The sequence below is a fragment of the Solea solea genome, chromosome 1 (genome assembly GCF_958295425.1).
Source record: "Solea solea chromosome 1, fSolSol10.1, whole genome shotgun sequence".
NCBI lineage: Eukaryota > Metazoa > Chordata > Actinopteri > Pleuronectiformes > Soleidae > Solea > Solea solea.
Genome location: NC_081134.1, coordinates 9566425 through 9592974, shown reverse-complemented (window position 1 = coordinate 9592974; position 26550 = coordinate 9566425). Strand labels below are relative to the sequence as shown.

At 41.6% G+C, this 26550-nt stretch overlaps 2 protein-coding genes across 4 annotated transcripts in view; one reads left to right on the top strand and one right to left on the bottom strand.

Annotated features, from left to right (window-relative positions):
• The window catches only part of LOC131462634 (rap guanine nucleotide exchange factor 4-like), a 23046-nt gene extending 11609 nt beyond the window's left edge, over nucleotides 1-11437 (bottom strand). For 2 of the 3 annotated variants that reach the window (XR_009240895.1, XM_058634014.1), the window contains exons 1-7: nucleotides 11258-11437; nucleotides 6513-6655; nucleotides 5861-5949; nucleotides 4612-4758; nucleotides 1638-1710; nucleotides 1111-1166; nucleotides 34-140 (exon numbers count right to left, since the gene is read on the bottom strand). Coding sequence is in view for 2 of the 3 variants with exons in the window: in XM_058634014.1 (XP_058489997.1) it covers nucleotides 34-140; nucleotides 1111-1166; nucleotides 1638-1710; nucleotides 4612-4758; nucleotides 5861-5949; nucleotides 6513-6655; nucleotides 11258-11325 (683 nt within the window). In the remaining variant the exon portion in view is untranslated. Of the gene's footprint in view, nucleotides 1-33; nucleotides 141-1110; nucleotides 1167-1637; nucleotides 1711-2400; nucleotides 2652-4611; nucleotides 4759-5860; nucleotides 5950-6512; nucleotides 6656-11257 lie in introns of those variants that run through there. The other variant, XM_058634027.1, reaches the window with a different exon arrangement.
• Nucleotides 11438-14579: 3142 nt separating this feature from the next.
• On the top strand, nucleotides 14580-26526 carry LOC131462627 (neurabin-1-like). The gene is made up of 20 exons (XM_058634002.1): nucleotides 14580-14684; nucleotides 14833-14909; nucleotides 17244-19326; nucleotides 19834-19966; nucleotides 20153-20273; nucleotides 20361-20465; nucleotides 21109-21199; nucleotides 21294-21446; nucleotides 21679-21732; nucleotides 22174-22274; nucleotides 22724-22852; nucleotides 22970-23066; nucleotides 23149-23218; nucleotides 23327-23463; nucleotides 23541-23752; nucleotides 23920-23982; nucleotides 24235-24445; nucleotides 24602-24697; nucleotides 24854-25042; nucleotides 25949-26526. Exons 3-20 carry the CDS (start codon nucleotides 17533-17535, stop codon nucleotides 26192-26194), a joined length of 4002 nt encoding a protein of 1333 aa, XP_058489985.1. The 5' UTR covers nucleotides 14580-14684; nucleotides 14833-14909; nucleotides 17244-17532; the 3' UTR covers nucleotides 26195-26526.
• The last annotated feature ends 24 nt before the right edge of the window (nucleotides 26527-26550 follow it).

The window sequence follows — 26550 nt, the reverse complement described above, 5'->3', positions numbered from 1 at the left end:
CAAGGTTACAAATGTTTACAATGATTCCCCTACCTGTACGTCTTGAGGTGGTACTTCCTGTCTCGAATCATGTGTGGAGCTCTGGACAGGATGGCATTGCGGAGAACCTTCCCTGCCCTCTGCAGTTTCTCTGAGGGGATCTATTAAACATCAGGGAGGTATGGTGAAGTGATGTTCATCGTCACAGTGATGCCCTTGAATATATTCTTACTGTATGCTGTAATATCTAAAACCATTTTAAAGCACTATCAGTTGGCCCTGAAAATGAGCAACCTTATAGTATAGTGCAATACTAGAAAGGTTATGTTGAGCAGATTAAAGGGATGGATCATAGAACCCTGCAATAGAAAAAAAAGTGATCTTTCTATCATCAACTTGAATCAACTTGACATGCTGCAAGTGATACTCTGCAGATTGTACTTAATACAGTATACTAGCTTAAAACAGATATAAGTATAACACATACTGTGGGTCACACCTGAATCTCAGATTGAGAGGGAAATGGCAGATGTGCACGCACACGCACACGCACACGCACACACACACAAACGTCCTGAAAACAACAAAGGGAGGTATGCTAATTGGGCAGATGGGATCTTTCTTCTAGGTGCATGCATTAGTTAGTATTAGCATAACTACAGATGAACACAGCTGTGATTCATCACTCGCCTCTTCACAGAAACACACAGACACACACACACACACCTTCAAAAACTCATTCTGGTGGTCTGATTGATTTAAAAAAACATGAAAGTACGTAGTGGTGCTTGTTTTATGATACCGTGGTCCGTTTGCTTTCATTACATGCAGAACATGAAAATCGCTCTTTTACTCCACAGTCGTCTCTCTGAGACTAAAATATATGTTTTGTGCTTGGCCATAAAAGCCTTGGCCACACAAGTAGAGACATGTAGAAGAATACAACACAAACTCAGGTGGTCTGGCCACATGGGACTTTGGTTCATTCATGCTTTGCGTGCCACGAGGAAGGCCGTAGATGTCCAGAATGTGTTGGCAGTGTTTATTTCAAGAACCATGTTGCCATGGTGAGCTTTTCTTTTAATTCCTGTACAAATCTAAGACAGAGCTTTAGATAGAGTGAGTGTTTACCTTGTTGTGAGCTTTGTTTGCAGAGTCAGAGTTAATGTTGTCTTTGTCTGCGAGTCCTGAAGGGGAAACGTTTTCATTAGAAATTAAAAATTGATTATCTCAGCAGCACTTTAAGGGATTACAATGTACATATGCATTTTCTAATTTGGATTATTATATAATTGCTTGAGTGAGTGAAATAGCTTATTATACACATTTTATCTTCTGTTACATATTAGTCCTTCTAGTGTGTGTTCCTGTAACACTGACCTTGTCAGGAGCAGGAGTCTTTCTGACCTTGTCAGGACCAGAAGTCTATGAAGACCAAAACCTAGTCCTACCTAAGACAGAACCTCATTTCTAAGAAACTGTGGAAGTTTAAAACTAAGATTTGAATTGTGGTTAAGTTAAGGTTAGGGTTAGGCATATCTGATTACGGTTGGGGAGAACACTTTGTGAGGCTGTCCAAAAGAATGGAACTCAATGCAGTGGCCTTTAAAGGACCTGCACAAACCTATATGCGTGTGTGCATGTGTGTATGTACTCACTGTCATTGTTGGATCCACTCTCCATTGCTCCATAGGGAGGGGCCAACAGTCCAGCAAGGCTCTGACGATGCTTCTGCAAGACAAAAGACACGTTCTGTCAGTCGCCATCGGCCATCAACTATTACAAGGCATCATTTCTAACACATCATCATCCATTAATCATCAACATCAATACATTTCAGCACACAAACACACTTTGAGACACTAACAGATGATGTGTCTGATGATGATGATGATGACATGTACAGGCAGCGTGAGACATTATATGCCCAAGCCTACAAGCTGACAAGAAAAATTAACGCGTGTTCAGAGCACATTAGGATCAGCCTTTTTAAGGTATGAATGTTTTGGTTTTTTTGACGATTGACGATTTCTTTTCTTGTTTTTACTTAAATTGACCTTGGTCTGGCAATAAAACTGAACTGGACTGAACTTACTCACACACACACGCCGCTCAAAACAAAGCCCTTTGTACAACCAAGATCATTTACATGCAGAACAATTATAACACTATACAACACACACACACAGTATGGTCATCACCACACAACCACAACCAGAGAGAGAGAGAGAGAGAGAAAGGGAGCATCGGTTTGAGTTAAAGACCCAACAAAAACTTTCTATGTAAGCAAGAACACAATCAAATGATTTGCCTGGTTCAAAGTACACAATCCTTATCAAATCATTTTGAATGAACAAAAACATTGCCGTGAAGGATTTTTCCAACATGCACGCCATCGACTACACAGACGCACAGACTCACCTGAGGTAACACACTCAGCTGCCTAATGCTGGACGATTGAAACCCAAGACAGCTGCCTTCTGCTCCTTGACAACTCACACACATGCCGCGGGATAACATCCTGCGCTCAACAAGCAACTCTCTTCCTTTCTCTCTCCCTCTTACTCGCACACAGCCACCTCAGTGTCTACCGCTCTTCCTCTCTCCCTGTGAACAAGCCAAGAACGAGCACCACTTCCCCTCACAGGTTACCACGGTGATCGCAGCCGCTGTATGACTGTGTGGCTCTCGAGGAGAGAGCAAGAGAGACAGAGGGAGGGAGCAACAGAGAAAGCAACTTAACGAGTGAATGGAAAGAGTTGTAAGGGTGAGGATGAAGAGGACAAGGAGAGGAAGGAGGCTGGCAGAAGATATAACACGGCCAATAGAGGAGAGAGGAAGTGGGCAAGAGAAAAGTAGAACTGGTGAAATAGGGAGAGAGAAAGAAAACGGGAAAGACTTACAATAGCAGCCTGTCATGGCACATGTGCACATTATGTGTCACATCTGCACCGGGTCTGTTCATCTCACTTTCACTTGGTGTTAGAACGATCGAGCGCTCTTTTCTTTCATCCTTTCATCAAACACGTGACCACATTCATCTTGCAGCTTTATCGCCCACACGCACAAGGAGATGCACGCAGATTAACCCAAGCACACACACACAGGCACAAACATAAAACACAACAAAGATCCTTTTAGTATGAGCCGAACAGGATTCAAAGAACCACCCTAGGCTATGTTTTCTGTTTTATGCCTGCTGTCCGAAAATAGACAACACAGAGGGGCACTGAGTGCACTTCGATGATAAACAAAACACTACAAGCATCATAACAAAATAGCACACATGATTTAGTGTCCAATTACTGCCTCATCTAGCTTTTATATTTTCCTATGGCATAAAAGTTTTCCAATCCATTTTCTGCAGAGGTAATTTTTTTAACATCATTGAATAGATGGAAGTGTTTATGTGCCGACACTGAGGGCAGAAACACTGTCAAAGCAGCATTTAATTAATGTTTTTATGCCGGAAAAACAGTTCTTGCAGTAATATTACATTTCATAAACATATAAAATACTGTTAGATGCATGTCTTTCACATCATATGCTATTAAAAAATTACAAATCTTCTATTATCTTACACACAACAAGACATGAATGTGTCAAAAATAATACTTTAGCAGGTGTGTGTTTCTTTGGGTCTTCTTATGTAGTTTATCGATTGCTAAATTGTGGTGAGAGTGAAATCACAAAATGATTCCAGAAAACATTCTTTTGAATTCAACCATGTCAGACCACAGATTTCTTGGATAAGCCATAGGGCAGACACTTGTAGTCTTTGGTTGCTGACTGTGCAGCCACAGTGAACTGACTCACTGGTCTGCCACAATTTCCTCTCCAAGTGAGACCCTGTGAATGGAGATGGTAACCTCAACAAGGAGGCCCACAGAGAGGCAGCTGCTCCAGTGCCAACCCCCTAAGATGACGCCATTGTCCGGGCCAAAGCCACATTACTGTTGACTGTGATTTGGCATTCAATACGAAAGCATCATTATTATTTCCTGTTGACCCAGTGATGTGTTTTAATAAATGTATCTTTTTGAGTTAAATTATTATATTTAACTCACACTAATGCCTCCAGTTTGTAAACGCTTCATGTTTATGCCAAATGAGGAGAGACGATGGCTGCAGCATCTGTTTGCATTGTTTCATGTTTTCATTTGTTTAATATCTTCCTATTAGCATCCTACTGTTGAAAATATTGAAAGTACTGCGTGGGCACAGTTGAGACATGTCCTCAATTACAAATGCATTTTTGTAAATGACATATGGTTATTTTTGGTGAAAAGATCAATTTATTTCATAAAACAGTGCAGTCATTTCAACAAAGTAATATATACTAATGTCAATTTGTAGGTACCTGAGCTCAGAGAAAAGCCTGGGTAAGGAATAACTGTGCTAAAGTATGATTGGGTGCATTATCTGTTGTACTGAAAATGCTGCGATAAAAATCAGGCATGTCATCTGTACCAATAGTGTCACCTGAGGTGTGCATCTTACAGGGGAAACAAAAGGCACTGTTATGATGGACAGCCCTCTTGTGGTTAAAAGACCAACTACAATATAAACTTGTCAGGAAAACTTGAAAATCCAGTGTGGAGCTCGTAGTGAATCACCGATTCCCAAACTCACCTCCCACAGACTCTTGAACTCCCTCTGTTCGATGCGGAGCAGCTCGCTGGTCTCTCTGCTGACAATGGTAGCGTGGCGTGGCGTGTTGTCCAGGATCGACTCCCCAAACGCTGTGCCAATCCCCAGTGTGCAGATAGCGACTGCATCCTGCACACAAACACAGTATACTGTGTTTACACCACTGCTGTCATAGAGGAGTCATGGTCAGTTATAATGGCACTCTTTAAGAGAGATATATTGAAACACTACACACTGAAATTGCAGTAGTAATATAGAGCAATAGGTTTTATTTATGGCCATGGACAGACATGGAGAGTAGACAGTTTTATGTATGATAATGAATGCAAATAAATTCAAATATGAGGAACTGGTAAACAGAGTCTTCAGGAAGGAAAATATCTTAAGGTGATGGATTTATTTGGGCAGACTGGAGATATGCAAATACACACACACATATTTGCACAGCTGTCCTTTTAAGGACTCATATGGACTTCCATTTATTTAGACAGCCTAACTAGAACTGGTTAATGCCTAACCCAAACCTGAACCGAATCACAATTCAAATCTTAGCCCTAAACCTTACTAGTTCCTCAGAAATGTGTCAGTGGTCAGTGTTTGTGCCAGAAAATGTCCTAAACACATGTAAGACCACGCAAACACAGTGAGTATAATAACGTCGTCCACTGATTTATACAAAACTTTTCCACTGTCGAAACTGACATTTTAAATATAGCCACAGAAACTAGGCCAGTGTTGGCACTTAAGGGCTACAAACTGTATGAAAATTACATTTCACAATAGAGGGGATTATCGGTCTTTCACTACGAAACAAGCCACCGTGCCTTTCTCTCTTCTCTACATGTACAGTATAAGCCTATTTCCCCACATAGAAGTGTAGCAGAAAGCTTAATTCTCAGTGGGCTGCTTTTCTGTGCTGTGGACGATTTGCTCTGTCATACTGAAGTAGAGAGACATCGGTTAATGTAGTAAAACAAAGTCAGCATTAAAGAGAGTCATGCAGATCAAACTCTATTACACAACGAGCACTTATGCTGATGTTGGAATCCTGGCAGTTGTGGTTTGGATAGAAATCCAGTAGTAGTAGTAGTCCATAATAATTAATGATTCATTTTGTCATTTGTTCGATTTCTCAGGAATAACACAGAAAAGACACACAACATAATGACTTGTTATGTACGTAGCTCCACTCTGACTTGACTTGATTACATGAAGTTGAATTCGATGTTACCTGGTGGTTGGCTGTTTCTGACACTTTGACATCCAGGGAACCAGAGAGAACAGCATACCAGCTGGTGCCTATGTCTCCCTGTCGGAACACTGCAAACAGTGTAGTAGCACCAAGTCAAACACATTCAGTCTGGTAAAAACAAAACATTTAATTCAGTGAATTCAAACACAAAATGTTGTTTGGAGCATTAACTGCAGCCTCAGATTTTATATATGTGTATAAAATACATATTGATGTAAAATGGGGTTATGTATATTGCTGTAAAAACCAGATCTCCATCTAGACCAACAGTTAAAATAAAAACATAGACATACACTGGCTCCTGACTCTCCAATGTGGTTATTTGCTGTTTATTTGTTTGTTTTTAAGTACATGTGTGGATTTTGGAAAATTGTGTTAATTACTATGATTACTGGGATCTACCATTGGCCGTCAGACTAAACTGTTAATCCAGAAAACTGGCTGATTCAGAATAACAGTTTTGGTCTAATGGGAAAAAGATCCCCTATTAATTGTGTAAAATAACATGTGAAATGTGAATTAGACTGAACACAGTACAATTAAATGCTTAAAACAAGACATGAAAGACATTCTGTGGCATGACTCTAAATCTTTCATTTGAGAATTTGTGTGTGTTTACTGCTGTACATACATGTGATGCCTTTCTCCAGACATTCATAGAAGGCACAGGCACATATCTGCAGTAACAGTGGAGTCGGGAACCTCTGAAAGGCTTTGACCTCCCTAAGTCTGGTCAGAATAATGTCCACATCCTCTCCCGAGCGCTCCGAGGGCCTGTGCAGAGAACACCCACCATTAGATTTCACGTTAGGTATTACCATTTGGTGGTTAGTAGGAAATGTTTCACATTTGCAATCACAACATCAAAAAAATCAGTGGTGTTTAAAAGAAAAGCTGTTGTAGTGCTACCCACTCGTCTAATGCTTTGTGCATGTGTGTTTGCCTGTGTTTCATTGTTCCGTCTGGTGTCTTAGTGATAACAGTAGAGGGCTGCAGGCGTTACTTTGCTTGGCTCAGACCTCCCATTGGGTGTTGGTGTAAGATCTCATTTGTGCTGCAGCTATTTTCTAATACGAACACACAGTAGCACACCACTGCTGGAAATCTATGCGAGCGCACAGACAAAAGAACACAGACAAGTCTGATCGGAGAGCTTAAACGTTCTGCTCCGCAATTTGGTGGTGAAAAAAAACATGAGTAATTCATTCATTTATTTACCCCTTGCTATATTGAGTCACACACATGTTTGTGTGTGTGTGTGTGTGTGTGTGTGTGTGTATACATGTGCATTTATATCTTTGCAAAACCTACAAAAACATTATCTTTGAGGGGATATTTTGACCTTATGGGGACATTTTCTCTGGTCCCCACAACTTTAACAGGCTTTTTCAGGGTTAAGACCAGCCAGGGTTTAGGGATAGGGTTAGAATTTGGTTATTTAGGTTCGGGTAAGGGTTAAGTTTAGGTACTTATGTGTGATGGTTAAGGTTAAGGTACGGGGCTAGGTAATACATCAATGATGTGTCCTCCATAAGATAAAACGTTTATGTGTACTGTAAATGGTCTGTATTTGTAGTCATGATGATGACCACTCCACCCATTCACCCTATCATGCATCTTTTATACCCATTCACACACTGCCTCCAGGAGCAACATGGGGTTAAGTGTCTTGCCCAAGGACACATGTAGGCATGTAGATTAGTAGAGTCAGGAATCAAACCCATAACCTGCCCTGAAGCACAGACCCTATGTTTGTTCATACAGAATACCTAACGCACCATGAGCTCCTTCCTTCACAGAAGGGACCAGAAGGTATATATATTTCCTTTTACCTTATTCGCAGCTCTCTATACTTTGTCTGCCTCCACTAAGCATTTCTCTGACCCTTTTGTCTGCTCTCCTCTCCTCTCAAAAAAGTCTAGCCTGTTTAATGTTCTAACAAATGATCTCACTTCTTCTCTAAGCTATACATTTTCTCTTCTCCATTACAAATTGTTTTCCCCAATCCACTAACACGCCCTCATATATCATCCCATTATTTTTCCTTTTATTCTCGCTTTGCAAGCTCAGAGGCAGCAGTGACTCCCTCTTTACTCACGCACATGTGCGTACAGCGATAAACAAATATTTCCTCAGTAGCTGAGAGGCAGTCCCACATAAGCCGACTACCACTGAAGGCCAGCAACAACATGGCTTGTACAGTCTCATAACATCTGGCATTTGCACAGGGTGATTACAGACAGGTCTTTTTTTTTCTCCCCGTCTCTTACTCTCTTATACTCTGACTCATCCTCCCATCATCCAGCTACTGCCTCATATTCAAGTATAGGCAGGGTTAATGGTTTAGACAGGAGAACTCCCACACACTGCAACAGGGAGAGACAGGGAGGTTAAGTCTGTGGGGTTAAATGGGTAATGCCAGCATCACCTTTCACCTATGGTCGAAAGAAAAACTGTTAAGATCGGTCTGAAGCCTTGTTTTCTTGTGCTTCCTCTTTCGTTGTTGTGTGCTTGCCTGCACTGCCTGCCTGTCCAGAGAAATCTGCGTCGCCTGTTGGTGTACAACAAATGCGACCCGAGAGCAGCTCCCTTGCTCCCTCTGTCTCCCTTTTCTCTCCTCCTTGACTTCTCCTTCCTCACCTCCCTCCCCCCAATGTCCATGTCAGCAAAGATCTCAGCTTTCAGCCACAAACTACAGCTACAGACACTTAACCCTCACAATGCCCTTTAAAGGTATGAAAACCTGCAAAAAATGTCTTCATACTTCAAAATGTGTACCATCACGCTAACAATTATTTGCAGAATCATATGTTGATTATTTTCTCAAGCATAAAATGTTAGAAAATGCTGATCATTGTTTACCAAACCTTCAAATGAGGATGTTCTCAAATGTCTTGTTTTGTTTTTGCGTTTTAATGATTTTGTTATATGGAGCAAATAAACCAGAAAATATTCACATTTAAGAAGCAGAAATGTCAGGGAGATGGTTTTAATTAGTAGGAAAAAAAACTTCAACCGATTAATCAATAATCAAAATATTTCACAATTAATTTAGTAATAGATTAATACTTGATCAGATTCAATCGATTATTTGTTGCAGCCCTAGTGTATTTGAATTCAAATTTGCAACACATTTCTAATAAAGACATTTACGCATACACAAATTATTTACAATCAACACATTTAGTAGAAAAGTGACAGACACCAGAAGGTTCTGCAGATTATTTTAGGACAAATCCATCTGGAAGAATTCAGTGTTTCCACACAAATAAATCATTGGCTGACCAAAATGTCAGGCAGCCTCAAAACAAACACATTTCCCCCACGCTGGCTGGCATATTAATATGTCACTGTAGCAGAAACGCTTGAATTGTGTCCACACAGAGCACCTGTCTGCATCACTGACAACCTTAGATCCTGTCAAAAACATCATTAATCACCACTTGCAGATCATTCTACAGGTTACTCGTTTAAAAGTGCAGAATCAAAAAACTCACCCAGCCTCATATTTCTAAAATACCCCCCACATAGATACTGTGTGTCTATGTGTGCTTGTATTTTAGAACATTTTCTTGCATTAACACTGACCTCAGGACCAATCCAGTCCTCATGAAGACCAAAACCTGGTCTTAATGAGGCAGACTGGTTAGGTTTGGGGCTACAATTTGAATTGTGGTTAGGTTGGAGTTATGCATTATGATTAAGGTTAGGGATTATGCATTGTATAGGCTCTTCAAATGAATGGAGGGGTTCTAAAAATAACAGGTGTGCTTGTGTGTGTGTTGTGTTGACTGGATTGTCTGGTAACTGCCTGCAGCAACACTGAAATAAAACAAAGCAGATACTATCTCACACACACTTCACACTCACACTTATGAATATCCAATGAAAGATATATCAGAGTGAGTTGTATCTTAACCTCTGTCTTTCTCTCACCTTACTCCCCCACCCCGCCTTCCATTCACCACACTCCCAAAACACACACACACACACATACAACACACACACACCAACCACTGATATTGATTGAATAATAGGTGCAGAGCAGAGGAGCTCTCACTGCTCTACAATAACATCCTGTCTGGTCTACTCTTTTGACTTGGCCTGCCTCTGCTCTTATTGTCACTCATCTACTGCAAGTTATAAAGTGCTGTAGCTTTACAGATGTTGCCATCCTCTTCCTGTTCAATAAATAGAAAATGTATTGAAATGCAAAAATCCCTCCAGCCTCTCAAATGTGAATGTTAAGTGGTTATCAATTGGACAGCAACATGAGCATCTTTGCATTTTGAGCTGTACTTTGAATAAAATAAGCAATGGTGTCAACTTGCTGCTGTGGATGTATTTTATCACTACTTTCTTACATGTATAGACTAAAGTAACAGATATAAATATATGAAATTGCAAATGAAAATAGTCTTTATTTGCAACTACTTATGAATGACAAAAGATTACTGCAGGTGAGTATGAGAAGACAAGATGGTAGCTTCTGGTTGCCAATGGTAACAAAAGGATGTGTCATAGTGAGGTGTGTAGAGAATGTGTGGGTGTGGGAGCAGTGGGTTACTTGTCTTATATCAGTTTTTTTCATCTGAGGTGGGAGCTATATCATCTCATCACCAGCAGCAATTAGTGTATCGTTGCCCTCATGTGAAGTTTTTTCTTTTTTCAGCAGTGTGCTGGCAGCAGCATATGACCTTTATGTGAACTAAATAGCTGAAAAGACAGCTGTTTTTTTTGTTTTTTTTAAAGAAAACACCAGTTTACCCTAAAGTGAAATGAGGATGAGCTGTTCATAAAAATTATAATAGATCAGTTTTGGTAACCTGTTTTGCTCAGTCACACCAGATAATCGCAGTCTCACGTGCTGCAGTGTGGTGGCAAAATGGGGGGGAAAGCAGTGTTATTTCTGGCAGATCAATAACAAACACGCCTCAGTTATATTTCTAAACTGTAAAGCTGAATGATTTAAGCAGCCAGACATAAACCATGTGCGTCTCATCAGCCATTTTTCACACCCCGTGCAGTGCAGAGACATCTCAGTGAACCTCGAAGCCACCAACGCCTTTTTGACCAAAGACATAAAAGAGCAGAGGCTTTAAAAGATGGGTTTGTTTTTTTATGCGCAGTAGCTTTCATTATCGCTCGAGGAGGAACGTTAAACTCGCAAAATCCCCAAAGGCACATTAGATGTTGCACATGAGACAAATAAGGTATAAGGCTATTGTTGCGCACACACACACACTGCTCACACGCAGGGATCGCCGGCTCCGATTAATCACGTTGACGCGGATGAATGAAAAAAGGTTGAGAAAACACAGTCATGCATGTGTGGATGCGCGGCGTGGACTACCGCCGTGGAGTGGATTCACGCACCTTTTATCCAGACAGCAGATCCACTCCGCTGACGGGGACGAAGTCGGGGACGCCCGCACCGCGACCATCTTCTTCCCGGTGTTTTGTGTGTGTGTGGGTGTGTGTGAGTGATGCTACAGGAGGAGGCTTCCCGGTTGTCAGTGGTCGTTAATGAATCCGAATGACTGCGTCCCTTCCCTTCCCCTCCCCTCTGCTTCGTGCTCCCTCACACAACTAACAGCGTGATGATGATGATGATGATGCTGATGCTGCTGCTGCCTTCATGCAGATAGCCTCTGTCACTCGATCTGCCTGCGTGGGCTGTTTTGAGGGCAAGTGGAGGGCTCACAAAAAGCACTGCAGCTGATACTTGATTAGGATAAAACATACCAGTTGCCATGTATATAATTGTTACTATTTGACACATAATTGTGTAAAGTATCATGTTTTCAACTATTACCCAACTATAGTAATCAGTTACAAAGTTAATGGCCAACTTTGTTGATGATTTCCAAACTAATCCCAATGGACAAGCTCCTATTTGTAACTTTAGGATGGTTCATTGGCAGAAGTTGAACATGTGTGAATAAATGTATAATCACTTAAAATAATAGTTTGGTTCTTGTGGCCTTAGCATAAGGCTTTTGATTGATTGTAATGATTCAGTACATCGAGAACAACTGCTCTACAAGTCACTAGTCACTAATTTGTGTGTCGCATATAAAACACAGTCACGGCAGTTGCACGCAGCCGTGCTGCGATGACCACATTGAGGAGGTACTCAATGTCTATGGCAAATGGACCAAACCGTGTAGAGTAGAGTTTCTCAAATTAAATGGACCATTGCATTAAGTATTTATTTGATCTACAAAAAACTAACTGTGTGCATCAGTTAACACAGAAATTAATTCTACATTTGTAAAATCAGAAAATGATTAAGCCCTCGAGGACAGCGGTCATAAATGTTTTGTTTACCCATATAATTCTCACTTGATATATTTATTATGAGGATGATAGGATTCATAACCAAAATACCAAAATGATTAAAGGGATTTGGGGAGACAAGTGCAAAATTTAAATATCCGTGTGAGATTCAGCTACTGTGACCTTGGGATGAAAGGATGTGAAATGTGTGTAAACAATAACAAAGCAGCAGAGATGTAGCCTGTAACCAGGACATCTGCAGCCATCGCAGCAGGCGGAAGAAGAAGGGGAGGGAGTAGATGATGAGAGGCAGGGAACAGCAGTCGAAGCAGGAAATTGGGGATATAGTCTGCGATCAAAGAACGTTCCGGAAACTCCAAGCAGGACAGACAGAAAGAGGAGAGCAAGGGTTTTCCTGTGACATGAAGAATGAGGCACAAAAGTAACATTTACTGTATAAAGAAAAAGGTATTAGTTCTACTGCATCAGGTAAATTACAACGTGTGAATGCACCTGTTGAGATAATGTGCATGTGGATGTTTATGCTTCCCTTCCTGCATCTGTGAGAATAGGCACAGATACTGGCAGGTGACTGCGCAGGTCTTGGATGTATACTGTTAAGATGAAGTGTATGTGTTTCAGTGTGACATCTTTATAGTATAAAAATAACACAAGAGCATTGAATTAAGTGGACAGCAAATATACTTCATTCAACATACAATTTAAAACACTAACATTGCAAATATATACATAAGGATCTACCAGGGTTTATCAACAGTTAAGCTTTAAAAACTGCAGTTTAAAAAGGTCATGTCAGACTTATTCACTGACTTATGGCATAATTGTGCTTATTTTACCTATGACTTGTGTTTATCCCATTCAGATGTGTTAACATGTGCTTCAGTATTTAGAAGATTGCTTCACAATTCCCCACTGAAGCTGGAAACACTGCATATGGCTGAATGAACAAGATAACCATATGGGACAGCTGATCATCCTTTCCTCTTAAACTGACATCATAAATGTAGTAATGTGACATCATAAATATAGTAGTGTGTTAAAATAACACAGATACTGTAGTACCAATTTGCCTTGTTTGGAATCTGTGGGTCACATTACATGGAAGCCATAAACATAGGTTATTTTTTATATAAATATAACAGAAAGCCTGAAAATAATTAAATATTCATGTAAAATTTTAGAAGCACTATAACCAAGTTTAAAGACACATGCCCTGTTCCTCTAGGGTAGCATTAGTATTTGGGCATTAGTTTCAAGTCAAGTGGTCACATGACATTGAAGCAGTTTAAATATTTTCATATGAATGTTCATATACATGTAAGGAACACTAACATACACTAAATCCCTATTTTGGCCCCAATAATACATTCTTTACTGAGATCCTTTAAAATTCTTGCCTGAAAGAATAACGAATGAGTGAGGTAATTCAGAGTTCAAAGATGGAGGACAATAAAGGAAAGTTGTCAGTGCTCTCCAGTGGACAAACTATGTAATGACAACTTTAATTTCAAATATCTGTTGGTTATTCTTGTTACTTTAATAAATGACAAATGCCCAACAGATATACAGTATCTATAATACATTTTTCTTACAAGTCAGTAAAAGATTTGTTAGCTATTACGAAGATGTGTGGCTCTATGTGTGTGTGTGTGTGTGTGTGTGTGTGTGTGTGTGTGGACATGTCTTTAATAGCCTATGTGAAAATGTCCTCACAAAGATAGATTTGCTGTGAGGACATTTTCACCTTGTGGGGACATTTATGAGGATTAAGACCTGGTTCTGAGATTAGGTTTGAATTAGGTTTAGGTCAGGTTAGGGTAAGGGTTAGGTAAGGGTTAGGGTAAGGGGGGATGCATTATGTCTATGAGTGTGTCAGTGTGTGTGTGTGTGTGTCAAGGTGACCTGCTACTTATGAGAGAAATTTGACTTGTACATTATGAAGCACACCCTCCAAGTCTTGTCTTATTCACCTAAAAATACAGAAATCATGTGGTATTAGCACTTATCATAGCTGTAATTTACTGTTTGACTTTATTCATACGAGAGCCACCCCCTGGGTATTTCACATGTCCACTCCTCCAAACAATTCATGGTGAATATCTCTCTCTTTGTCTCAATTGACTCCCCTCTTTCTCAACATCTTCGTCTTCAACGTCCGTATATTCACTACGCCACCCACCCTTTCATCACTCCCTCCTCATTTAACATCCCTACTTAAATTCACTTTCCTTCCCTCCCTCCCTCCCCTTCTTTCTTTCTTCTCCTGGTTAGCCTCAGTCAGAAGAGGGCTTTTGTGATTGGCTAGTATTTATATAAACTAGGTCCAAGTGCCACCTGGGACAGTGATCTCCAGTCGGATCCAGGTCACAGCAAGCAGAACCGTTTTCTGGCTCTGTATGGATCAGTCCAGTCCAGTCAAGTCCAGTCCATCTGTCACAGGAGCTAGCTTCCCAGACAGGGATTGGGTACTGCACCGACTCACCCACTGGCTTCACACACATAGGTAGGTAGGCACACGCACATACTTCAGCAGGTGCTGCATCACTGCTCATATTTACCTCGCGCATACAGTACATTATGTTTAGATAGTGGGGGGGTCTGGCATCATGCACACAGGTGAATATTTACACAAGGCTTACCTCTGACACCAGGAGAACCTTTGAGGCAGTGATCACCAGTTTTCACAGCAGATGGCAGCGCCGGCACTGAAGCTGAAAGACAGGTAAAGGTAAGTAAGGTAATCTGTATGTCTCATACCTGACAGTAGTAAGAGATACAACCAGATTACAAAATGAAAATGTATTTATTTTTTTAATGTTGTGGCTCATCATTGTGTGTGTGCACATACGATACAGTGCTTAACAAATGTATTAGACCACCACCCAAAGCCACAGCTGCCCTAAATTAACAGCATTGGTAACTATCAAAATATTTTTCTATGTTTCTGTAATGGTTCATACACCCGTATGTAGAAGCTCTTTAAACAAAATTATGTTTTTAATGCTAAAATATAACTATTATTGTTATCCATGACTTTTCAAATGTTTTTATTTCACAAAAAAACTGAAAAAATATTTAAGCACTTCTTGATTAAGATGTCAAAGTGTAGTTATTTACTTGCATTCTTGAACAGAAAATTTTGTTTTAGTGGTTCGATGTTATGGCTTCTCAGAGAAGCTCAGTGAGCCGACTCAAATGTGGGTATGAAAAGATGAATTCAGTCTGTTATTTGCCAAATAAATAACGAAAACATTTTGAAAGTTAGTGAAAGATTTCAAAAATATTTCTGTCTTCTGGTTTTTATGACAGGTGGTCTCATAAATCTATTAAGCACTGTGTATGAAGAATTTCCTTTCATTCATGACTTGTTTATTTCTGCATGGACATGTATCCACGTCTCTATCTGCAATTCTCATAAGTTACCACTGAAATACAATTGGACTGATGCATCTTTCATTAACCATTTCACAGTTTACTTTGCTCAAGCTACAATCGTTACACTTTATTCAACGTATATTCAACATGTGTATATTTGTATGCTGTACATACTGCACATAAATATACAGTCAGTGGCAGAAGGTGTGGTCTTCCACTGTTGTAGCTCTGCCTCAAGGTTTGATGTGTTATGTGTTCTGATACTGTGGTTGAAACGAGTGTTTATTTGAGTTATTTGAGTGCCTTTCTGAGATTTCGAGACCAGTCTGGCCACTGCCCTCTGACCTCTGGCAACAACAAGGCAGATAACTGCTGCTCCCTGGATATTTCCATGGTTCTAGAACATTCTGTGTAAACCTCAGTTTCTCAGTGCACATACATACAGTACACACATAGATATATTTGAGTATACTGTTAGGAGTACACTGATAGGAGTACAATAATGCAGTATTTGTTGTAATAGATGACGTCACTGGTGACATTTGCTTCCACTGAATTGAAGCTAATGATATTGCTGTGATAAAGATTAGGCTAAGGTGACCAGTAACACATTACTAAGCACAAGTGTAACAACTTGTCATATGTACAAAAGTTGCTTAAGTGCTGGTTACTCACTCACTCACTCCCTCACCGTCAGTGTTTCAGTTGGTGGAGTAGTTTACACAGGATTACACGAGGTTAATCCATTTACAGTATTTAGTGACATGAGTCGCCATCTGTCTGTGTTTATCACAGCGAGGGAGCCGTCACCGGCAGACTGCGAACAGACAGAGAGAATTCGCACTTGGAAAACGGTGTGGGGAAAATGCTGAACTTGAAGTATTAGCTTATATTGGTTAATTGTTCCTGATTCAAATGGCCGTTCTCCCCTGACAGCCTCGACCTTTAAACTGCGCGCGCACTCTAGAACCCAGGTTGGTGAGATATGTCGCGTTCAAATGCCGTTGTAAACCCCAGTACTGAGATTTACGCACATACTTGTCCTGTAGTTTTAGCCACACTTTTTTTTTTTGCAACAGCCTTAGGTGGCAAATATATTGCCGTTTTGTAATTCAGCGACTAGAGCCCCAGCGTAACATCGCCATAATGTTACGCTGGGGCTCTAGTCGCTGAATTACAAAACGGCAATATTGTTCGTGAATTAAGGAAGACAAAACGGAGCATCCAACAAACTGAGCTTCAATTATCAGCTTAACACATTGAACGAACGCTCAAAATAACATATTTGTGTTTTTTGACAGTCACTTCGACTAAAAACAAGACATGTCACAGTGACAAAATTAATAGAAAATGTGCAGATATACTTTACCACGCTGCCATACACTGGTCACTTAGTTTTCCGACAGCATCTAAAAGCAGCATTCAGGATACATCATTGCTGCTGCAAACAAGTTAATCATAAATACCTGCGTCGAAATAGCTGCTGCGTTTCGTATTTTGGCAGACATAATCCCCCAGTTGCTCTGTAAGTATGAATATTTGCTGATGTGTAGATAGAAGTTAAGAGAGAGTGGCTTATTCGATTGTCTTGGCTGCATTTATATCACAGCATTGTTAAGTTAACTCAAATTAAAGTGTAACGATGGCCAAAGTATGACAACAAACCTTTCTCGCACTGTATTTCCAGGAGACTTTTGCTTTGAAATACCAGACGTTTACCTGAAGAATATGAAGTTTACCGACGAAGAGCTTGCCTTTGTCACATGCCGTCATCTCACAAATGCAGTAACCTCTTAAAATCACCAGCCCTATTAACCAGCTCATTATTGCCTTACTGCCATCATCCAGTGTATCAGCAAAACCCTCAGACATCATCTACCTGCTCAACACTTGCCTAGGTGCTTTAATTACCTGGGAACAGCTTCCTCTTCAACTCTCCAGTGTATTTTCTTACTCCAGAGAACCTCCATTCTCCAATGATGCGGACCGACGGCAAAGGCCGAAGTGCCTCCCCTCACAGGATAACCTATAAGTCTGACTTTCATGCCATTAAATGCTCATTTGACACTGGCACCAGTCTACAACAAGGAACCAAAGCTGCAGCTGCTGTGGAACTAAGCAGGCTGCCAACCAGCCTGTCAGATCCCATAATGTGCCATACCAGCACAGGGAGCAGAGGGAGGGTTCACAGCACTAGAGGGACCAAGATCAGAGACAACATCTTCCTCCAAATGGACAGCAATCAGCTGAAACAAGATGGTGGGCCTCTACTGAGTTCTGGCTCCACATCCCTCCTCTCCCCACAAAATCCTAGCCCACAGCCGCAAACGTCACCTTATGCTGGATCCAGACGTTCAGTCATGAGTTCCTCGTCTATTCTGAGCACGGTGGCCAGCATTTCTTCTCTTCCAGAATCCTCAGTGCAAGGGAGAACTTCTAGATCAGACGAGATAAAAGACATCGACAGAGCGGCTCTGGCTCAGAAGTTCACTGTAACCCGGAGGCTGTTTGAGACCAAGGTGATGGAGGTTGGAGGAGTTTCAAAACCTGTGACTGGCAGAGAAAGCAAGGGGACGGCAGATGGTAAAGTAGATGCAGATGATTGCGGAGGAGGAGGAGGAGGGACACAGGCGGAAAAAGAGGAAGAGGCGAATGGGCGAAGGAAGCAGAATGGCTTCGATAAAGATCAATCCATAAACCTACATGTCCTAGATGTTTCCTCAGCTAAGGTTACTGCACCCACAACACTGACAAGTCACCTTAACTCTCATATGTTGCATGGTGACACATCCAGAAAACTTCCCTCTTATCTTGACAAACCTGGTGAAACCACAGGAACACAAGCAGAGGGAAAAGGGCCCAAATGCACTAATCCTGATTTCTGCCTAACTCCTGAGCCAGTGAGAGCTGAACTTGTTGATGTAAACACAGACTCGTCAGAAAGTGATGGGACCGAAGAAGAAAAAGAGCGAAAGGAGATCAAACAATGGTTGCAGGATGAGCGGGAAGTTAATATGAACACATTTGCTGGAGGAAGTGTGGAGGCCCTCGTTGATGATGTCTTTGAAGAGGCTCGCATAGAAAGAGCAAGGACCGTCGCTCCCACAGAAGAGCAACAGAGGCAGTTAACCACAAGCACGTCACGTAAAAAAGAGATTGAAGATGACGGAGAAAGTGGAAGAAACAAGTATTGGCAAGTGGATGATCCATGGGAGGGTGAAAAGGAGGAGCAGAACAGAGAGTACATTTCACCAGCTGAGAAGAAGTCGACTGAAAAGAGGGAAGAAAGGGAGAAAAAGATAGATGTAGGAGTGGAGATAGGGGATGGAAGTAAAGAGAATGGTGTGATGGATGAGAAGGATGTTGACAAGGACGCTGAGGAGAAGAGGCATGGTAAGGGTGAAGAGCAAGGATGTAGACAAAGTCAAGAGAAGGAGCAATGTGAAAATGGATCTGAGCACGAGGAGGTCAAGCATGTGCTGTGGAAAGGTTGTAGTGATGGAAAAGGTGACACCGCCGCGGGCAGTAGGGAGGACAAGACGGGATCTGCAGTAATCTGCAGGATTGAGAACAAGGATTTTGTGTTTAATAAAGAATCTCCGCGTCAGCCAGAACATTCAACACCACCAAAACCAGACTTTGGAAATGCACTGCAGGCAGGAAACCGGTGTTTATTGGAATATGAGGAAATTCCTGGTGTTCCTGCTCAGGATGGCGACGACACAGAGGCAGAAAAGAGGAAGGTCAGGTTCTCCACAGCACCAATCAAGGTAAAGAAAACAAAAACTAATACAGAGTCAGGTGTTCTGCAGTGTCTCTTGTCCTCATTGTAGATGTGTGTGACTGTCAGTTTCAGCTCCTTAAACCAATATAAGACAAGTTTTAGCCCAAAGCCATGTTTCTGATCCAGGGAGGGAGGAGAAAAGGCAAGATCTCACTTGTTTCCTCCTGTCAGCACTCAGCTCAGAGCTTTCGTGATATAAACGTACAGCACCAGCAGCAGCAGCAGTCCGTGCAGTGTCAGCTACTGAAACTGACTTGTGCTTGTGCACCGAGATGTTTTGCGGTCAGAAAATCATGTTTGTACACTTCAAATTTGCCAACTCTCGGATTCGTTCGCACTCACGCTGATCTATTTGCCAACATAAACAGTGTGTTGTTGGGTCAATAGCTGCAGATGGTTCTCTGTAAACGTCTGCTCTGAACGTCTACCACCTAGAAGTGCGTTAACAGTATTTAAGATGATCATTTTCTCTTCTGGTTTAAATGTCTGTCAGGTGTTCAGCACTTATTCTAATGCAGAATACGACAGACAAAATGAGGACATTGACCCAGTGGCTGCCTCTGCTGAGTATGAGCTGGAGAAGAGAGTGGACAGGATGGACGTCTTTCCAGTGGAGATAAAAAAGGGTTTGTTTGTGTTCTCCCTGTTCATTTTTCTTTTCTATGTCTTGATATTACTGAATTCACTTCTGTCACTACAGCCATTTTGCCTGTACATTGTTGCTACCATTCAAGGCAGAAATTTTAAACCTAAAACTTTAGTTGAGCTGTTTGTCAAATATTCTCTCCTTCTTCTTCTTCTTTTCCCTCCAGGACACGAGGGTCTGGGTATCAGTATCATAGGAATGGGTGTAGGAGCCGACCAGGGACTGGAAAAACTGGGAATCTTTGTCAAGACAGTAACTGAAGGCGGCGCAACACAGAAGGATGGAAGGTGCATCTGGGCGTCCGGCTCGTGTTTGGTGGGGGATTCAGCGTGGCTCCGATGACGTGACACTCTCTACTCTGTTTGTGTGGTTAGGATTCGAGTCAATGACCAGATAGTGGAGGTGGATGGGGTGAGTTTGGTTGGTGTCTCCCAGCTGTTTGCAGCCACAGTCCTTAAGAATACGTCGGGCCTTGTCAAGTAAGTTAACCATGATAGTGTGTGTGCACGTGTTTTCTTTATACACATAGCAGAGAGTCTGTTGTTACTGTTCTGTATTTCACTACTCTACCCACTCTTTCTCCCTAAGAGAGAGTATGTGCTCTTTCTCATTGGTCGTTGAAATATGAAATTTGATGAGATTTAGGTAAATTGACGCAGCATTCATTTTGGACTGGCATTTTATTTTTATTTTTTACTTTTATAATGAAATGTCCAACCCACCAGGGATCATACCATACGTATACATTACAGCCATCCTTTTTCCTAAGAATACTGTGGTGTTTAGTCTGTAAACCATGCAGCTTACATCACCGGCCTCTAGATTAATTTCTGTGTGTGTTTTAAAAAAACATGTGTTTGTTGGCCAAACATTTTAATACCAGATATGTTAATACTAAAGTATCTTTTATAATTAGGTTTTTACTTCTGGATTGATACTCCAAAAACTAAAACTCTGAATTCCATTTAGCTGCCTTACGGAGCTGTGACACCATCGTCGGTGTTATTAGAAACACCTGTGATTTAGTCATTAGGCAAATTAGTGTGGGGACGACACAGTGTGTGTGTGTGTGTGTGTGTGAATGTGGTGATTGCTCACAGCTGTTATTGATTTCTGTCTCAGGTTTCTGATTGGTCGTGAGAAAGAAGGGGTGGAGAGTGAGGTCGCGCGACTGATCAATGAGAGCCTGGAAATGGACAAGTTATCCAGAAAGGTGGGTTTTCTTGCAGAGGACTGGAACTTTGGAGTTGTCCAGAAGTCTAAGAGGTTTTCCCTGCCTTGTTCACTGTGTGTGTTTGTATATGAAGAGTGAAACGGCAGGCGAAGATGAGGACAGTGACGACGGCGGCATGTCCGAGAGGGACTCCGTCACTGAACAGGAGGAGGAGGAAGAGGACGAAGAGGACGTGTCTGCTCTCTCGTGGCTGGACAGCCACCAACTCTGCCTCAAGTACCAGCAGGTGCTGACGCTAACCTTTCTGTGGAAAATGATTTCAACATTAATATAAGGATTGTATCAACTCTAAGTCCAGTTGCTTGACACTACACTCCATTCATGCACATTTCAACATTATATTGGAAGATGAATAAACATTATTAAAAACTAGTAAAAGCATATCTTGTTTCAATCTAAATTTGCAGTAGCTCAAAATGATCCTGGTACATTTCCCTTCTTGCCCTATTTCCCTACAGCTTCTGTCGAAACTACAAAGCAAAACGGCCCAACTTCACCACGTGAGAGAAAAGGTAGGTCACTCTGCTGAGATTGAGATCTCTCTCTCTCGCTCTCTCTCTCATGCACACACACCAGTAACTGTACTCACTTTAACACACATTTGCATCCCCATTTGGAACAGTCTGACCCATTTAACTGAGTATGAGTTGGCTCGGTGTGCCGTTATAAGGACAATTGTCCAAGTCAGCCCTTCTTTACTGCCTTTGCCTTGAAGTTACCACCATGGCGACATAACTGGGTTGGCTGGATCAGTGTGGCCCAGTCCAAGAGCTGCCTTTCATGTATTAACTTGTTAGATCAGTGAATACTATTAATAAACACAAGTATCTGAACTTTGAACATCTACTTTTTCCTATTACTGTAACAATAGTTTTTGTATAAAAGTCAGTTTTTTTTTGTACTACTCTATATAACAGTTGAGGACATGTGTAATGTCTCACTGTGTTTCCCAGTTAAAGGTGTGGGAGGAGCAGCAGGTGAGCTGGGAGAGTCAGAAGGCTGAGCTGGAGCAGAGAGCAGAGGATGGAGAGGAGAAAGCTGAAAAACTAGAAAAGTACATTTTGTCTCATGCACATGGAAGTAGGGCTGAACGATTTTGAACAAATGTCGAATTGTGATTATCTTTGACTGAAATGTGACCGCGATATCAGAACGAATGGTTGTATTCACAGAATTATTCTCATCTTCATTTCAATAACAAATGGTTACTGTGTGATGTTTGTGGAGATCTGGGAGAGACAAAGATCTAAGATCTAAAATAGTCATTGGAAGCAAATTTGGGCTTTTAAGAAATTGTGATTTGAAAATTGCAATAGGCCATATTGCGGTTTCGATAATTGTTCAGCCCTATAAGTGAATGTTGCCATTGTAGGTGTGATTTGATTTTAAAAGTACATAAACAGCCGTGAAAAGACAGTGGGAGCTAAAATAAGATGAGCATGTTGAAAACAATTATGAAAAATATATATTACTGAACCTTGCCTTTTGATGCCTATTTCTCAGGTATTGGCAAGAAGCCCAGACGCTGTGCAGGGTTGTGAGCCAGCGACTGGCTGATGCCCAGAGCCAATCAGAAAGCCTGGAGATCAAATACGGCAAAGCTAAGAGGCTGGTGAGAGAATACCAGAGCAGGTATTTGTTTGTTTTTTTTTTTATTTCTCTGACAATGTAGATACTCGTCAATTTCCTAGCTTTTAAAATGAGCACTTTTCCATCTAGGTCTCTTACTTTTAAAAAAACACTTTTCAGGGAGGAGGAGAGGGAGAGAACAGAAGCAGATTTGAGGAGAGAAATGGAGGAGAGAGATAAGCAGCACAAAGATGCGTTTGAAAGGCTGCAAATGAAGGTGAGAGTTGACCTCTCATTCCTGAATGGATTCACTCAGCCGTCCATCGCTCACGCTCTTTAAAACACTGTTTTGGTTGCAGATGGCACAGCTAGACAACAATGAGCCTTCAGCTGAAAGGAACAACCACTGTGTGGACTCTTCTCTCATGAGTATGAAGCCATGTTTACTGACACAAGTCCAGAGAGGAGAATCTTTTTACTCTTTTGTCAAACTTCTTGTTTCAAAATGTGCTTTTGCCAATAAAACTCGTTTCTCAGGTCCAGACTGGAATATTCCTGTCCCTGATACGATGCGCTTGGACTCCAGTGCTCACATAGGCAGAGCTCAGTTGGCCCAGAAATCTAAGCGCCACCCACCATCACGAGACAAACTGAGAGAGAGCTTTAGAAAACAGGTGCAGTAGAGAGCGTTCAATAATGGCACTGTATGAGCTGTTTTTAAAAACTTAAACAAGTCTCATTTTGCTTTTAGGAAGATGAAGTCCAGAAACCTCAGTCTGCACCCACAGAGGTACAAAGGAGCAGTAGAAGCAACATGTCCAGTATCTCCTCGTTCTCCGCCCTCTGTCCTCTTCCTCCCACCAGCTCTGTCTTCACTCCCCCAATCTATGTCACTGATGTCACTCCTTCACCATGCAAATCCAAAGCTTCCAGGAAGTCCAAAAAGAAATTTCCAGACTTTAGGTATGATGTTTTCCTCTCTTCCCAGATTTGGGATTATGTCATAATAAAGTCTATACGAGTGGATAGATTTCCTTCTAGCAATGACAAAGTTCTTGCATGTAGAGAACAGACAATGCTTTTGTTGGACACGTGTTCTCTTTTTTTAATGAGCACCGTTTTGTTTTCAGTGGCCTTCGCAAGTCCATCGGCAAAAGAAAAAGTGAGAAACACAGCAGACGGTCCACGAACAGGTGTGATCTCACTCCTGCAGACTGTTAACAAAACAATAGTTTTTCATTGTGTACAGAAATAAGCAGATTATTTCCTGAATTGTCATTTGACAGGACTGTAAATGAATTCCCCTAAAACTGACGGTTTCACATCTGTGGCTTTATTTCTGCTCAAAAAAGCAATACACAAAGGTTTTTATCTGCCGACGTATTCAAGTGACAGTGCAGTAGGTTTCTCCTACTATTAATTAAAACATAACCATTGGTTTTCAGCACGGGGTCATGTGGAGACCTGTTGGATGAGCCCACCGGAGTGTCTCCATCAGACTCGGTCTCCTCCATGCCTTCATGCTTGCCCTTTCCCTGGTTTGGAGAACGAGGGAGAGAAAAAGAGGAAGAGGAGGAGGAGAGAGGCAGGGAGAGGCTTCGCTCAGTGTCCAGCAGCAGTTTGCCGTACCTGACCACCACCGGCAGAAGAGCTCGGGTAAGAAAACCCGGAAATGCTTTTTCACCAAATGTGCACATGGCTCGTAACACCATTTCAATAGATGTTTCTGCATGATATCCCTCCGCTCCTTTGACTTTCTCATGGATATTCTCCTTTTAGATATCTCACGCAGTAAATCCTCTTGATTTCTAGAGTATTGGCTCTCCAGTGGGCAGCTCCAGCATGGGCCATTCCTCTGATCACTCCCTTTCTGGGCACTCTCACACTTTCACTTTTTCCTCCACTGAGGTGAGACCATCCCCTAGTTCCTTTTGGTTTCCTCATCTCCCCATGGAGCACTCTTTGTCCTGTAGTTCCCTTTCTCCCCTGACCACTCACGTCTTTAATTACCGTTTCTCGTCTGCGACTCTCTCCCTGTCGTCTTACGGCACCGTCTCCTGTCAGACATTGGACGATGACCCAGTTCCCACCAATAACAACAACCAGTGGCAAAGTCGACCAGTGTTGCAGTGGGACAACCAGCAGGTCTGTCTGTGGTTGACGGCCATCGGCATGCACCAGTATATGTCTGAGTTTGCTGCCAGAGGAGTGGACGGGAGACAGCTGCTCAACATGGACAATGAGAAGCTCAAGGTGAGCAGTTGTGATCACATTAGGTCAAAGTTTGGTCAAAGGATTGTTAAGGCCGAAGCCAATTATTCATTCCGTAAACGACTGTTTACTCTCTTATTCACACCTGTGGTCAATTTGGAGAGTCCAGTTAAGCTGTTTTTGGACTGTGGGCACAGGTACACATGGGTGAGTCTGCCTTTGTGTCCTGTAACCACCTTATTCCTATGGCCCATGATTCCTTGGGTGAGTTATGTCAAACACCAATTAGGACAAGATACAATCTGGATTTGTGTTTTTTAAATGTCATTTGGTGTCAGCACTTAAAAATCGTCTTTCAACTGTCCTCATGTCGTCCTTTACAACATCCATGGACCTTCTCTTTGGTCTTCCTCTTTTTCCTCCTGTCCAGCAGCTCCATCCTGAACATCCTTTGACCAATAGAATCACTATCCCTCCTCTGCACGTGACCAATCCATCTCAAACTTGTCTCCAAACCGTTCAACCCGAGTTTCCCTCGAATATGCTCATTTCGAATCAGCTCTGCCACGAAGGGTTAAATATAAAGCGTTTAATTGTTTAGAGTTACTTAAATACTGCTATGCTGTGTATACATATCACAGAATGATGCAATGTAACAGTGTTTGTTTCCCAAATAATAATCAATATAAAGAATTGTCTCTGCCGCTACTGACAGTGAAGCTGTGAATAATGTGAAACCCTTTTACACAACAATGTCACTCATGTTTTGTTAAAGGAAGTGAGACACAAAGAGCAGCTTTAGTTTCCCACATCACCAAGAATAAGGTGAATTGGGCTTATTGGTTGCCGTTTGGAAATATGTAATAATTGCAATGACGATTTTTAAACTGAAATCTTTTGGAGGTTCTGTAAACTTGTGTATATGAAAACTTTCTTAACTAACACCAGGCTCTGGGCGTGTGCAGTCAAAGCGACCGGTCTGTGCTCAAGAAAAAGCTGAAGGAGATGAAGAAGAGGGAAGAGAAAGACCAGAGGAAAGGGGAGAAGTGGCTGAAAGAAGAGAAACGGAGAGAAAAGGACCAAGTTTTGGACAAGGAGAATGACCGAAAAGATAAAACGAGAATGGCGACGGAGAGGTCTGTGACAGACGTTGGGTACGGTGTTAAAACCATAAGAACGGAGTCTCTCTTATAAAGACAGCTGGCTCTGCGTTCACCACCAGCAGGGGGGAGTGTTTGCAGTCATCACTGGTTGTTCTTTGTCCTTAATGATATTATGTCCTCAACTACTGACACATGAACACTGGCGTTCATTGATGGAAAGATCTGTGAATGACACCAGACTTAAACGCCATCACCACAGTAGTATTTTTATTGTCCATTGTAAAGTTTGTGTGTGAGAATTTCTGTTTACTGTTTGGTTTTATGAACTTCAAATTCTTAAGTTATTTAACAATGTGCTCATTTGAAGCACGCACTTGCTGTAAATGCTTTTTTATCTATCAATAAATAATGATTTAAATCATACTATTTTCTCTTTGAAACTCATTT